We start from the raw sequence: 12,008 nt of genomic DNA, 5'->3' as shown, positions 1-12,008 counted from the left end.
CTGACTTATTTTGTAGTCTGTGGCTAAATTAGAGAACTTCTTGTGTTCCCTGCCATGGATTCACTTGATTTTACAGGCTTTGGCTTCCTTTGCTAGCTTACCTGCTTTGCACAGGAGTTGAGTTCACAGACTATAGGCTCTCAATCTGTGCTCCCCATGCAACAAGTAAAGGGTTTCTAGAATGTCTTCAAAGGATGCAATCCTATGCATGTTTAGACAGAAAAAAAACCCTTCAACTCCCAGCATTCCCAAGCCAGCCACTGCAGGACCCTTTTCTGTCTAAATATGCATAGGATTGCACACTGAATGCTTAATTCTTTAATAATATGCCGAATATGTATGTGTTGAATACATATTGAATAATGTGTAGGCAGGACTCACCTGCCTGAGTTTTTTTTGGTTCATTTTTCTTTTTCTTTTTGTGCTTGTGCCATAATAGGAGTCTGGACTGTGTTAGAAATAAATGATTGAACATGGCCTTAGATCTGCTTTCCATTATCTAGTCTTAAAGAGAAAAGCAGAGCAGGGGGTGGGGAGGGGGGGGCAGAACAAGTCTCTTAAGAAGGTAGCATTACTTTTAAGAGAGACCCAAAATAAATAAATAAATGAAGATTGCAAGACAGGACTGACAATATTCCGGACTCAAGACAGAAAACAGCACTGGGGTTGCACCAAGAAACTCAACCATTTGCAGTGGGGTCAATATAATTAACAACTGATCCACAGAAGAAGTATTTTGATCTGTTTTGTATTTACTTCTAGGCTCATTCCTAAGAAAGAAAAAACCCTCTCACCCCCCACTTGCTGTTCAAGCCTCTAATTATTACTGATCCAGTCCATTTATGCTCTCTTCCCTAAACAACATCTCAGCCTTCAAGAGCCAGTTGATACTATTTAAATCAGTCTTCCCCAACCTTGTACCCTGTAGAGATGTTACACTCTAACTACCATCATTCCCAGAATTGTAGGGGTTGCAATCCAACACATCTGAAAGGCACCAGGTTGGGGAAGGCCGATAAAGCTTTCCATTCATGGCGGAGCCTTACAATGCAATGTTATACATGCCTACTCAAAACATGTCCCATTGAACTCAATGGGGTTTAAGCAAGTGTAGGATTCCTGCTGGGTTGGACTTGATGGCCCTTCCAACTCTACTATTCTATGATTCTATGACTGCAACCTTTAAGTTTATTTTTAAAAAAGTTTCCTCCATCTTTTGATTTATGATATTATCTCTGTTCCATAAAATTGTCTAATTTGTTTTGGATAATTTTTATGTTGCACCTTCAACATACCATCACTACCTTGCAAGATCTGATCACTTTTGGTCAAGACACTCCTGTGAAAGTTGACAACACTCGTCCGACGTCGTGCCTCTATCCAGGAGTGTTGCATACATCGGTGGGGAGCAAGACGTCGTCCATCCTATCCTGCCAACTGCCACAGCTGTCTGGAGGGCTGCCTAATGCTAATCAAGTAGGGCCTACATCAGAGTTAATATCGCCCAGTATCATCGATTCCGACCCACAGCTTCCATCGAACCACATGACAGCAAAGGGGAACGGCTGCATTCAGAGGGACATGGATGGATCACTGGTCGGGATTACCCCACTGGATTGATGCCAGTGGCCCCAGGGTGATTCCTATCTCAGGATCATATCCTGGAATATTGTGGGCTGGGCGAACAAACGTTGGGATAGCTGCTTTTGTCAATATATCTCTTCCTTTGATGTGATCCTGCTATGGACATTGTTGTCGTTAACGGATTTGCCTCCTACTCTTTTAATGCTCACCGGGCAAATAAGAAAAGTCATCCAAGTGGTGGCCTTGCCATCTTGGTGTCCTCTTCACCGATAGCTAAGGTAACTGAATTAGAAAACTGTGAACAACTGGTGTTTGGAATTTGTTTGGAAATTAATGCTAGTCATTTTATTTTTGTGACTGTTTATATCCCTCCTGCTAAATCCAATGAGCAGATCAAGAAACTCTGGCATAAAGTAGAGAGCTATTTATCCACTCAAATTATTAGGTTCACTGATGCATATTTATATATTCTGGGTGACTTTAATGCCAGGATTGGCTCCAATAACAACGATCTAGAAGCAAGATACCCTATCTTGAGTGAACTTAGGGAAAATTGAAATTTTCCACACAGAAACTCAAAAGATCAGTTTCTGAATTACACCGGCTTTTGCCTGGATCAACTTCAGCTCAGTCTGGATTTAATTATTTTAAATGGGGTGGACCTTTGGGAAGGCTCAGGTGAATTTACCTTCTCAAATTTATTTGGTTCGAGCACAATAGACTATGGGCTGGCGTCTAGAAATGCCTTCCGGTTAGTATATCATTTTTATATAGGTACAAGAACCTGTAGTGATCACCAGCCTCTAACCCTATGTGCCCCAACTCTGAATTTACGTCTACCCCATACCCACTTAACTGATGTCCTGTTCGAGTGCCCACACAGAATAAGGGTAAAATGGTCTGATAAATTAAGCAGTCTTCTAGAGGAAAGATTAAACTCCAATTCGGTAATTCGATTAAGATCAGCAATTTTGTGGAAGGAATCGGCTGCATCCTCTATAAAAGCGTATGATGATTTAATTGACTCTTTCCAAGATGCTTTAACTCATGCAGGCAGGTTAGGGCCAGATAATACTGCCCCTACGATCTATAAGGGCCCTATTTGGTTTGACAGAGAATGTTACCTGAAGAAAAATGAGTTAAGGGAGTCTTATATAACCTACATAAAATCGGCCTAAATTATCTCCCTTCGACCTATTTTCAGCTAAAAAAACAATGTAAGTCCCTCATAGCCCAAAAAAGACGCCAAGCTGAACGAAACTCCTGGTTCCTGTTGTTAAATGCCTCCTTGAATAATGATTCAAAAATGTTTTGGCAGATTATGTCGGGCGCCTTACGATCCAACTGCCAAGCACCTAGTTGCACAATTCCAGCTCAGGTCTGGGAGGATCATTTCAGAGCCATTTTTACCGACCCAGACACTATACAATCAGCTCAGGCTGATATGCAGGATGTCACTTTCTCCTCCCTCCCTCCCCTGGAATTCAATCTCTAAGGAGGAAGTGATCGAATTAATCCAACAACTTAAAGGGGGTAAGGCACCCGGCATAGATTTTATCCCTGCTGAATTTATTAAAATCAATCAGGATTGGTGGGCCCCTTTGTTAGCCGCCCTTTTTACTGTTATAAATCAATCTGGCAAAATCCCTGACAATTGGAGACACGCAATTGTGGTTCCGATATACAAAAAGGGACATCCAAAGGACCCTGGGAATTTTAGACCTATTAGCCTGCTCTCAATAATAGGCAAGCTCTATGCTCGATTTCTATCTAATAGACTAACTGACATCCTCAAGGCCAATAATGTTGTCATAGAGGCCCAAGCTGCCTTTAGAAAGAATCACTCCACCTCTGATCATGGTCTGATTCTTTTTCACTTAGCGGAGAAACATCTTAAATTTCTACGTAGCAAACTGTTTGTCGCCTTCATGCATCTGAAGTCCGCTTTCGACTCCATCCCTAGAACTAAACTATGGGAGAAATTAGATAAGATTCTGGTGGACGAAAGACTTCTTAATCTTATAATGGTTCTATACAGCGACAGCAGGATGCGAGATGTGGCACACAGGGACAGCTTTCAGATGAAATTCTTATGTCTAGAGGAGACAGACAGGGCTGTATCCTCGCACCAACGCTATTTAACTTATACATAAACGATATTGAGGAGGCCCTGTCTGACCACGAAGGACACTTGCCCAAACTTGGAGCAAGGAAAATTCCTATTTTACTTTACGCAGACGATGCTGTTATTCTCTCCCGCTCTAGACCTGGTTTGAAACATCTTTTAATGAAATTCTCCAACTTTTGTTTGACCAACGATCTGAAAATTAATTTTGAGAAATCTAAAGTCATGGTCTTTGAAAATAGATTTTCTCAACGTCGGTGTCCCTTGATGGGCATATCCTGGAACAGGTGAAAAATTTCTCTTACCTGGGGCTGTTATTCCATCATACCCAGTCCTGGAATGCCCATAGATCGGCCACCCTTAATAAAGCTTCAGTCAGTTCAGCCGCAATAACACACTTTTTCTTTACTAAAGGGGGAATGTTTATACCGTCTACCATCAAAGTGTTTAATGCCAAGTCTGCAGCCGAGCTTTTATATGCCTCCAACATCTGGATAGGGGGATTAACATCTGAGATAGATAGGCTACAGACAAGGTTTTTGAGGACCCTTCTTCAACTCCCTAATTCTGTACTTTTGTTGGAAACCGGGGAAAGCTCTCTTTCGCTTAGGGCTTGGTGGTCTGCCTTAAAATTTTGGATGGAAGTTAGTCTTTTGGGGAGGGGCTCAGTTCTGCTTCCATGTCTGGCTCAGGACAACTATGTGAACAGCTGGTCCAAGCTTCTTGCCAGGAAGGCAGCTTCAATAGGTCTCTCCTCTTCCCTCCTCCTTAATCTGGGCTTGAATTTTGCTTTTAAATCTGTTAAACAAAGACTGTGGGATATAGCCTTCTGCGACTTACACACTCGCTCTTATGTTTCTTGCTCTCCCAGTGCATTGCACGTTCATTACGTTGGGCCTCTTCAGCTGGCTGACTATCTAAAGAACTTGTCGGTGGCTAAATATCGTATTGCTTTCTCCAAGGCCAGATGCAATGTTTATTCTATTGAATTACTTCAGGGCAGATATGCTGGTGTCCCTTATCAGGAACGACGGTGCCCCTGTAGGAATATGGAAGTGGAGACGATGGAGCATATCCTTCTGTCCTGTAACTTTTATAATCAGGCCCGCCATCTTATGATCACCCCATTGTTGAGTAAACTGTCCAGAAGTTCAGACAAATTTTATGTTAAGTTTCTGTTGGAAGATAAGTCCTCAAGAGTAACTTTGGCTGTTGCTAAATTTCTTACAGTGGCGGCCAGAATTAGAGCTCTCTGTGTATTAGACGAAAGTTGATAATAGCTCTAACTGTATGATTTCATGTTTGATTCTTGTTTTTTCATGGTTCTATGGATCGCAATAAAGAAGTATGGTATACTTCTTTATTGAAGTATAAAGCTGGCTGAGATTTACTTCTGCTGCTTGAAGACCTTTCTACCCCATAATCCAGGCCAAGATTCAGACCTGGTACAAATGTAACATTTCTGATATCCTAACCACAGTGAAGAGCACCATCCTAAGCATGTTTAGAAAGAAGAAAAGTCCTACAGTATGAGGCAACCCCCAAAGAACATGTTCTGTCAAACAAAAAGTAATTTCTGACCATACCCAGCCTACTTGGTATGAGTTAATATACACTGTTTTAAAAGCTAGCTCTAGTGGTTCTTCTTCTGGCCAAAGCAAAAAACTTCCATGTAAAATTTTGCATCTTGCCACCAGGAGGCACGCTGTATATCAACTACCAATATCTAATTTTGCTTCCCCTTTTCCTTCTTCAAGCACGATCTTAATGCTTTGAGTTCTCCATGCCAGAAACTGCAGCATGAGGAAAAACAGGTACAGCAAGGTGTGTTTTGCACCTTCTGACCTGGCTGAGATTTTCTGCTTTTTGAAGACCTTTCTACCTCACAATCCTTGCTAAGACTCAGGCCTGGTACAGATGTAACGTTTCTGATATCCTAACCACAGTTAAGAGCGCAATAGAAAAAAGTCATACAGCTCCCAGAATTCCTCAGCCATGCTAGGAGTTGTAGGATTTCTCTCTTTCTAACCATGCATAGAATTGCGCCATGCACAGGATTGTTCCCCATTCCTCATGGATATTCCCCAGTCCCTTTTTTGTTTTGCTCTAACAATGGCGCAGTGCTACATTTGCATTGGTACTAACCATGGATAATGCTAACCAGGTTTCCACATGTCCAGGATTTGAGGCTACAGGAAGAGGAGGGATGAGGATAAAGAGTGCACATGATCAGAAATGTTCTGTAAGAACTGCATAGCCCTCACTGCCATAAAATCCCTCATGGCAACAGAATTCTATTGTGCACATTTGGCTGCAACACCATAGCCAAAGATAAGCTATTGCGGTTCTGCAAAAATAAATTAACAACAGGGCTTCAGGCTATTATGACAAGGGTAGGAAACTTGTAGACCAAAGCATCTGGAGGGCCACAAGTTGCCCAACCCCTGGTAACAAGCAGCAGCTCTTACTCCTGAAATGTTTCGTTGTTAGAACCCTAACATAATTGGGCCACCTACTTTTCTTTTCAGGCATCTGAAAAGAAGTATATCCAGTGTAGGAAATAAACAACATTCAACACCGGAGAGCACTAGGATATCCCCAAATGACCTTTATGGAGCTTGATTTGTAGCGTGGTGGGGTGGGGGGAAGAGATTGAAGAATATGTTCCTCGGTGTAAAGAGGACAAGAATCAGTGCAGAAGAAAGACATTTATGCCTAGTAGCTACAAAAAGAAATGACTAAACATCGTTTGTTGAAATAAACCTTAGAGCTAATTCAAACACTAAGAAAATGCATGAGATAAAGGCTGTTCTCCACCCTTGGCACAACTTCAGAAAACAGGTAAGGGATCACGTAAATGAAAACCTTTCCCTGTCAAACACCCTGAATATGGAAAATCAGAAATTAAGACAGGAAAATCCTTTAGTGAGGCAGTCCCAAGAATGGAATCCGACGTTTTCATTGTCACAGGCATAAAAGGCCCATGGTGATCAGGCCTAGGGTATTTTGCTAGCAAGAAACAGTCTACTAGTATCCAGATAAAGATTTATGTAAATATCCAAAGATGACCAACATTCACAGCTATGTGAAGAAAATGCCTGGATACAAAAAAAGGAAGTCACCTTAAAGCAAAGAGGTCACAAAGCTATGAGTTGTGCTGTGGAATGTCTGCAAAGTGAGATCATGAAGATTTCTCCATCACTTAGAATGTAGTTGAGGTATTAAATGTTCTTTTTTCCAAACTAGAAGCCAGTGTAGGATCAAATAGATATGAATTATAATATAGTCCAGATGGGATCTTGTTATAATTTATTAGTTCTTGGACTATATAACTCTGGTAGAACTCCCTTAAACTGTCCATATTATGTGTTTCATGCCATCTGTTTGTGTGATCAGCTTTCTTTAATTCTCGCTCCTATCCACACCTAAGCAAATTTTAGAGCATTGTTTAAAGGCTGCTTAATTACATTTTCTCTTGATGTAAACATGAGAAATAAATAGGGTTCTAGGATTCTGACAGTGCAATCCTATGCATGTCTACTCAAAAGCAAGTACCATTACATTTAGTGGGGCTTATTCCCAGGAAATTGTGTACAGGATTGCACCCTAAGTGGTCTCTTTTATTACTCTTATTATATATTATACAGCATGAACAATCTTAATATTCTGATCTTAATATCGCTGTCTTGACTTTCTCTCTAGTAACTCTGCTTTGGATCCATTTCAATCTGGATTCCGTCCTCTGCATTCCACCGAAACAGCCCTTACTAAGATCACCAATGATCTCCTTACTGCCAAGTCTAAAGGCCATTATTCCGTTCTTATTCTCCTTGATCTAACTGCAGCCTTTGACACGGTTGATCATGATCTTCTCTTAGATTCCCTTCATGACCTTGGATTTTGTGGCTCTGTCTATAACTGGTTTGCCTCCTATTTAGCGGGTCGCTCTTTCAGCGTGTTGACTAATGGCAGCTCGTCTTCCTCCTTTCCCCTTTCAGTAGGGGTTCCGCAAGGCTCGGTGCTTGGCCCGTTGTTGTTTTCCTTATACATGTTGCCCTTGGGCAAGCTTATTCAATCTCATGGCCTCCAATATCATCTGTACGCCGATGATACACAACTATATCTGTCATCTCCGGAACTTTCTCCTGATGTTCACGATCGTATCTCGGCATGTCTTTCAGATATCTCAGCTTGGCTGCTTCATCGTCGCTTGAAACTTAACATGGCAAAGACTGAATTGCTTGTTTTTCCTCCTAAACCTTCTCCTCTTCTCTCATTCTCTCTTACTGTCAATGATGTTACACTTACTCCGGTCAAGGAAGCTCGTAGCCTTGGCTTTATCTTCGACTCCTCGCTCTCCTTTATTCCTCATATTGAGGCAGTAGCTAAATCTTGTCAATTTTTCCTGTATAATATTGCCAGGATTCGATCATTTTTTACTGTCTCTTCTGCCAAGACGCTTGTTCATGCACTGGTTATTTCACGGTTGGACTACTGCAACCTTCTTCTCTCTGGCCTTCCTTCTTCTCACATCAGTCCGTTGGTTTCTGTTCACCACTCTGCCGCAAAGATCATCTTCTTGGCTCGCCGCTCCGACCATGTTACTCCGCTTCTGAAATCTCTTCATTGGCTTCCAATTCCCTTCAGAATCCAATATAAACTTCTCCTGTTAACCTTCAAAGCTTTTCACGGTCTAGCTCCTTCCTATCTCTCCTCTCTCATCTCACACTATTGCCCCGCTCGTGCTCTTCGCTCCTCTGATGCCATGTTTCTCGCCTGCCCAAGGGCCTCTACTTCCCTTGCTCGGCTTCGTCCATTTTCGTCTGCTGCCCCTTACGCCTGGAACGCTCTTCCAGAACATTTGAGAACTACAAGTTCAACCGCAGCTTTTAAAGCTCAACTAAAAACTTTTCTTTTTCCTAAAGCTTTTAAAACTTGATGTTGTGCAGACTTCTACTGTTACTTTCTACTGTTAGTTTTACCCTACCCTGTGCCTGCTTACCCTACCCTGTACCTGTTTGCATTCTCTTCCCCTCCTTATTGTTTTACTATGATTTTATTAGATTGTAAGCCTATGCGGCAGGGTCTTGCTGTTTACTGTTTTACTCTGTACAGCACCATGTACATTGATGGTGCTATATAAATAAATATAATAATATAATAATAATAATAAATTACAGTTTCAACTGATATGCAGGTGATGCGATGAGCATGATAGATTTTTAAAAGCATAAAAAATTATAAAATGGATGCACTACTTGTGTTTGTGTCATTTTTTGAATGTAAATTACTATTTGTAAATGAGAACAGTACACATAGTAAGCAATATGCATTCAGAACAAAGCCCATCTCAAACTGTACAATATACACAGCTAATAGCATAGACGTGGTCATTTGTACACTGTAAGGGACCCATTACATGAGATGGATCTGTGAGATGCAATTTTCCTAAGTGTGAAACTGATAATGCTTGGAAACTCAACTCCTGTTATGAAGATATGAGTCTGTTAAAGACATATGTCCATATAGCTGATATTTTTTCTAACATGGCAAAGTGCTGACACATTATCAGGTAATACAAAAATAACATATTGGACACAAACTCCGTATATATCAACAGCATGTCAGACCCACTATATTTGTCAGCTGTAAATAATGAATAACTGCCAGCATTAAAGCATTTGCACATTTCTGTTGTGCAGCATCAGCTTGTAGTACACTGACAAAAAAAAAGTTGCTTCATGGGTGTTATTTATCGATTATTTTAATTATTACTCAGATTTTTTATACAAAAGTATAAAACATGAACATAAAATACAAAGCATAAAACAATAATAAGTATAACAATAAAAACAACACCATATGATTAATCAGCAATAAAATTACACACTGTACTACAAATCAACAATAGGAAGCGGGGTCTGTCCAATATCAATTGGTAAAGTGCTCCAGAGGATGGGCATTACAACACTAACACTTTACTACAAATGCTCTTGAGACAAATCACAGGAGCATGTGGCACCTTCAGAAGTGCTCCCTCTAACGTCTGACACAGATATCAGACAGGGGCATAAGGAGTGAGACAGTCCCCAAGGTCACCTGGTCCCAATTTGGTTAGGGCTTTAAATGATAACAACAACACCTTGAACTTGGTCTGCTAGCTTACTGGCAGCCAGAGGAGGGCAATGAAGGTGATCAGGGGGTCAGGAAACAAAGCCCTATGAGGAGAGACTGAAAGAACTGGGCACATCTAAGCCTGGAGAAGAGAAGATTGAGGGGAGACATGATAACACTCTTCAAATACTTGAAAAGTTGTCACACAGAGGAGGGCCAGGATCTCTTCTCCATAGTCCCAGAGTGCAGGACACGGACTAATGGGCTCAAGTTATAGGAAGCCCGATTCAGGCTAGACATCAGGAAAGACTTCCTGACTGTTAGCAGTATGACAGTGGAGGTTGTGGGCTCTCCCACACTAGAGGCATTCAAGAGGCAGCTGTCAGAGATGCTTTAAGGTGGATTCCTGCACTGAGCAGGGGGATGGAATTTGATGGCCTCATAGGCCCCTTCCAACTCTACTATTCTAAGGTGGCTCCAGTTAGCGACCTCACTGCTACATTCTGTACGTAACTTCCAGACCAAGCCTAACTGCAGCCCGACATAGAAGTGCATTACAGTGATATAATCTTGAGGTTACCAATGTACCTGTACCACTGTGACTAAGTGATCATAGTCCAGGAAGAGCTACAGTTGGCCTACTAGCCAAAGCTGGTAAAAAGTTATGATGCTTTGAAGAAGCCTATTTTCACTAAGCCCATGGGCATGCATCAGGTGTGGAGAACCTGGGGCCCAGTAATACTCTGTTTTTGGCACCTTCAGTGGCATCTTAATTTAGCTCCATAAATAGCATCATGAAGGACTGGTCTCCAGTGAAACAAAGGAAAAAGTTGACTCAAGAGGCTCACATAGAGCATAGTAGTATATGGTCAAACTACACAACAGGGATGGGAAACGTCCAGTCCACTTGCCCAAAGAATGAAGCTGGGCATGCTCTCCTGGAAGCGCTGGCTGAGATCACTTTGCATGGGGGAGGAAATTCAAGGGGCAATCTGTCCACTACCACCCAATATAATTCCCCAACCCTGCTAAAAGAGGCTGTGGGGCTCAGGTTACTGAGATGGATACTGTAGTCTTCACAGCCACTGGCTACTCAAGATCTCTTCACATGACCACCTAAGCCTGTGGCAACTTTTAACCGTGTCAACTCTATAGCAAGGAAGTTGTGAGATTCAAGCTTTATGGCTATTTGGACATGCTTTTAAACCACATGGGTGGCAGACAAGTTCACAGAGGTATGCCCAAATCTGAATTCTAGGCATTGCAAATAGCTTTTGCAATTTGCATAATTTACATATTCTCCCCATAAATTTCTTCAGCTACAAAGTGCTACAGAACAAGCTTGAAAAACCTTCAATTTATCTGGAGTACTTTTTTGTTTCCATGAATTAATCATTCTGCGGCTTACAGGACTGGAGAGAGTGTGTTGTTCCTGTTTTAAAGCATTTCTTAAAAAATAGGTAAAAATGGGTAAGTCAATCAAAATGAACCAAATTAACTTAGCTGAGATTGTTTCTGCCAAGGCCACAAACAGAAATTAGCAAAGTGAAGAACAACAGACTTGTGACAAGTTTTCACAGTCAGCAACTCAACTATGTCATACAAAACCTGATTTTAATTCCGACCACTGTGATTTACAAACTTACCTTTTCACGACAAGCTTTAGCATCTTGTGCGAACCTTTCACCAGGCAGATGGCCTCTTGTCTAAACCCAGAGAGGCCCACGTCGTTGATGCTGACAATTTCATCCCCAGCCAGCAACTTGTCAACAGCTGCAGCTTTGCTGCCTTCTTCTATCTAAATAAACAAAAAGACGTTTTAAACTGTAAAGAGAGACCAAAAGTTACTTGCTATAATTATTTTATTTCAAAATATTTCGATCCCGCCTGTCTGTCCCATAGAAATCCACAAAGTGAGTAACAGCTGCATAAAATAAGCAAACATAAAATAAACAAAATAAAACAGCATCAAAACATGTACATAAAGGGACAAAATGACATGACGCAGCTGAAACAGCAACAAATTAAGTTTAAACTCCAAAACTCTGAAACATCCACTTCAAAATGCTGCACAGGTCCTCATTATGAGGGAATCAAGTAAGTCTCCCTTAAAGGGAAGGTCCTGTTTTATGTAGAGATGTACAACATATAAAATGGTGGAAGTACACAGAGCAGGGCTTCCTGT

At 41.3% G+C, this 12,008-nt stretch overlaps 1 protein-coding gene across 2 annotated transcripts in view; it reads right to left on the bottom strand.

Annotated features, from left to right (window-relative positions):
* SHROOM2 (shroom family member 2) overlaps nucleotides 1-12,008 on the bottom strand; it is a 153,886-nt gene that overhangs the window by 82,265 nt on the left and 59,613 nt on the right. For both annotated transcript variants that reach the window (XM_063126365.1, XM_063126366.1), the window contains exon 2: nucleotides 11,470-11,621. In XM_063126365.1, coding sequence (XP_062982435.1) covers nucleotides 11,470-11,621 — 152 coding nt within the window. The remainder of the gene's footprint in view (nucleotides 1-11,469; nucleotides 11,622-12,008) is intronic.

The sequence above is a fragment of the Elgaria multicarinata genome, chromosome 5 (assembly GCF_023053635.1).
Source record: "Elgaria multicarinata webbii isolate HBS135686 ecotype San Diego chromosome 5, rElgMul1.1.pri, whole genome shotgun sequence".
NCBI lineage: Eukaryota > Metazoa > Chordata > Lepidosauria > Squamata > Anguidae > Elgaria > Elgaria multicarinata.
The sequence above is the reverse complement of the archived record's forward strand: the minus strand, read 5'-3'. Positions and strand labels throughout refer to the sequence as shown.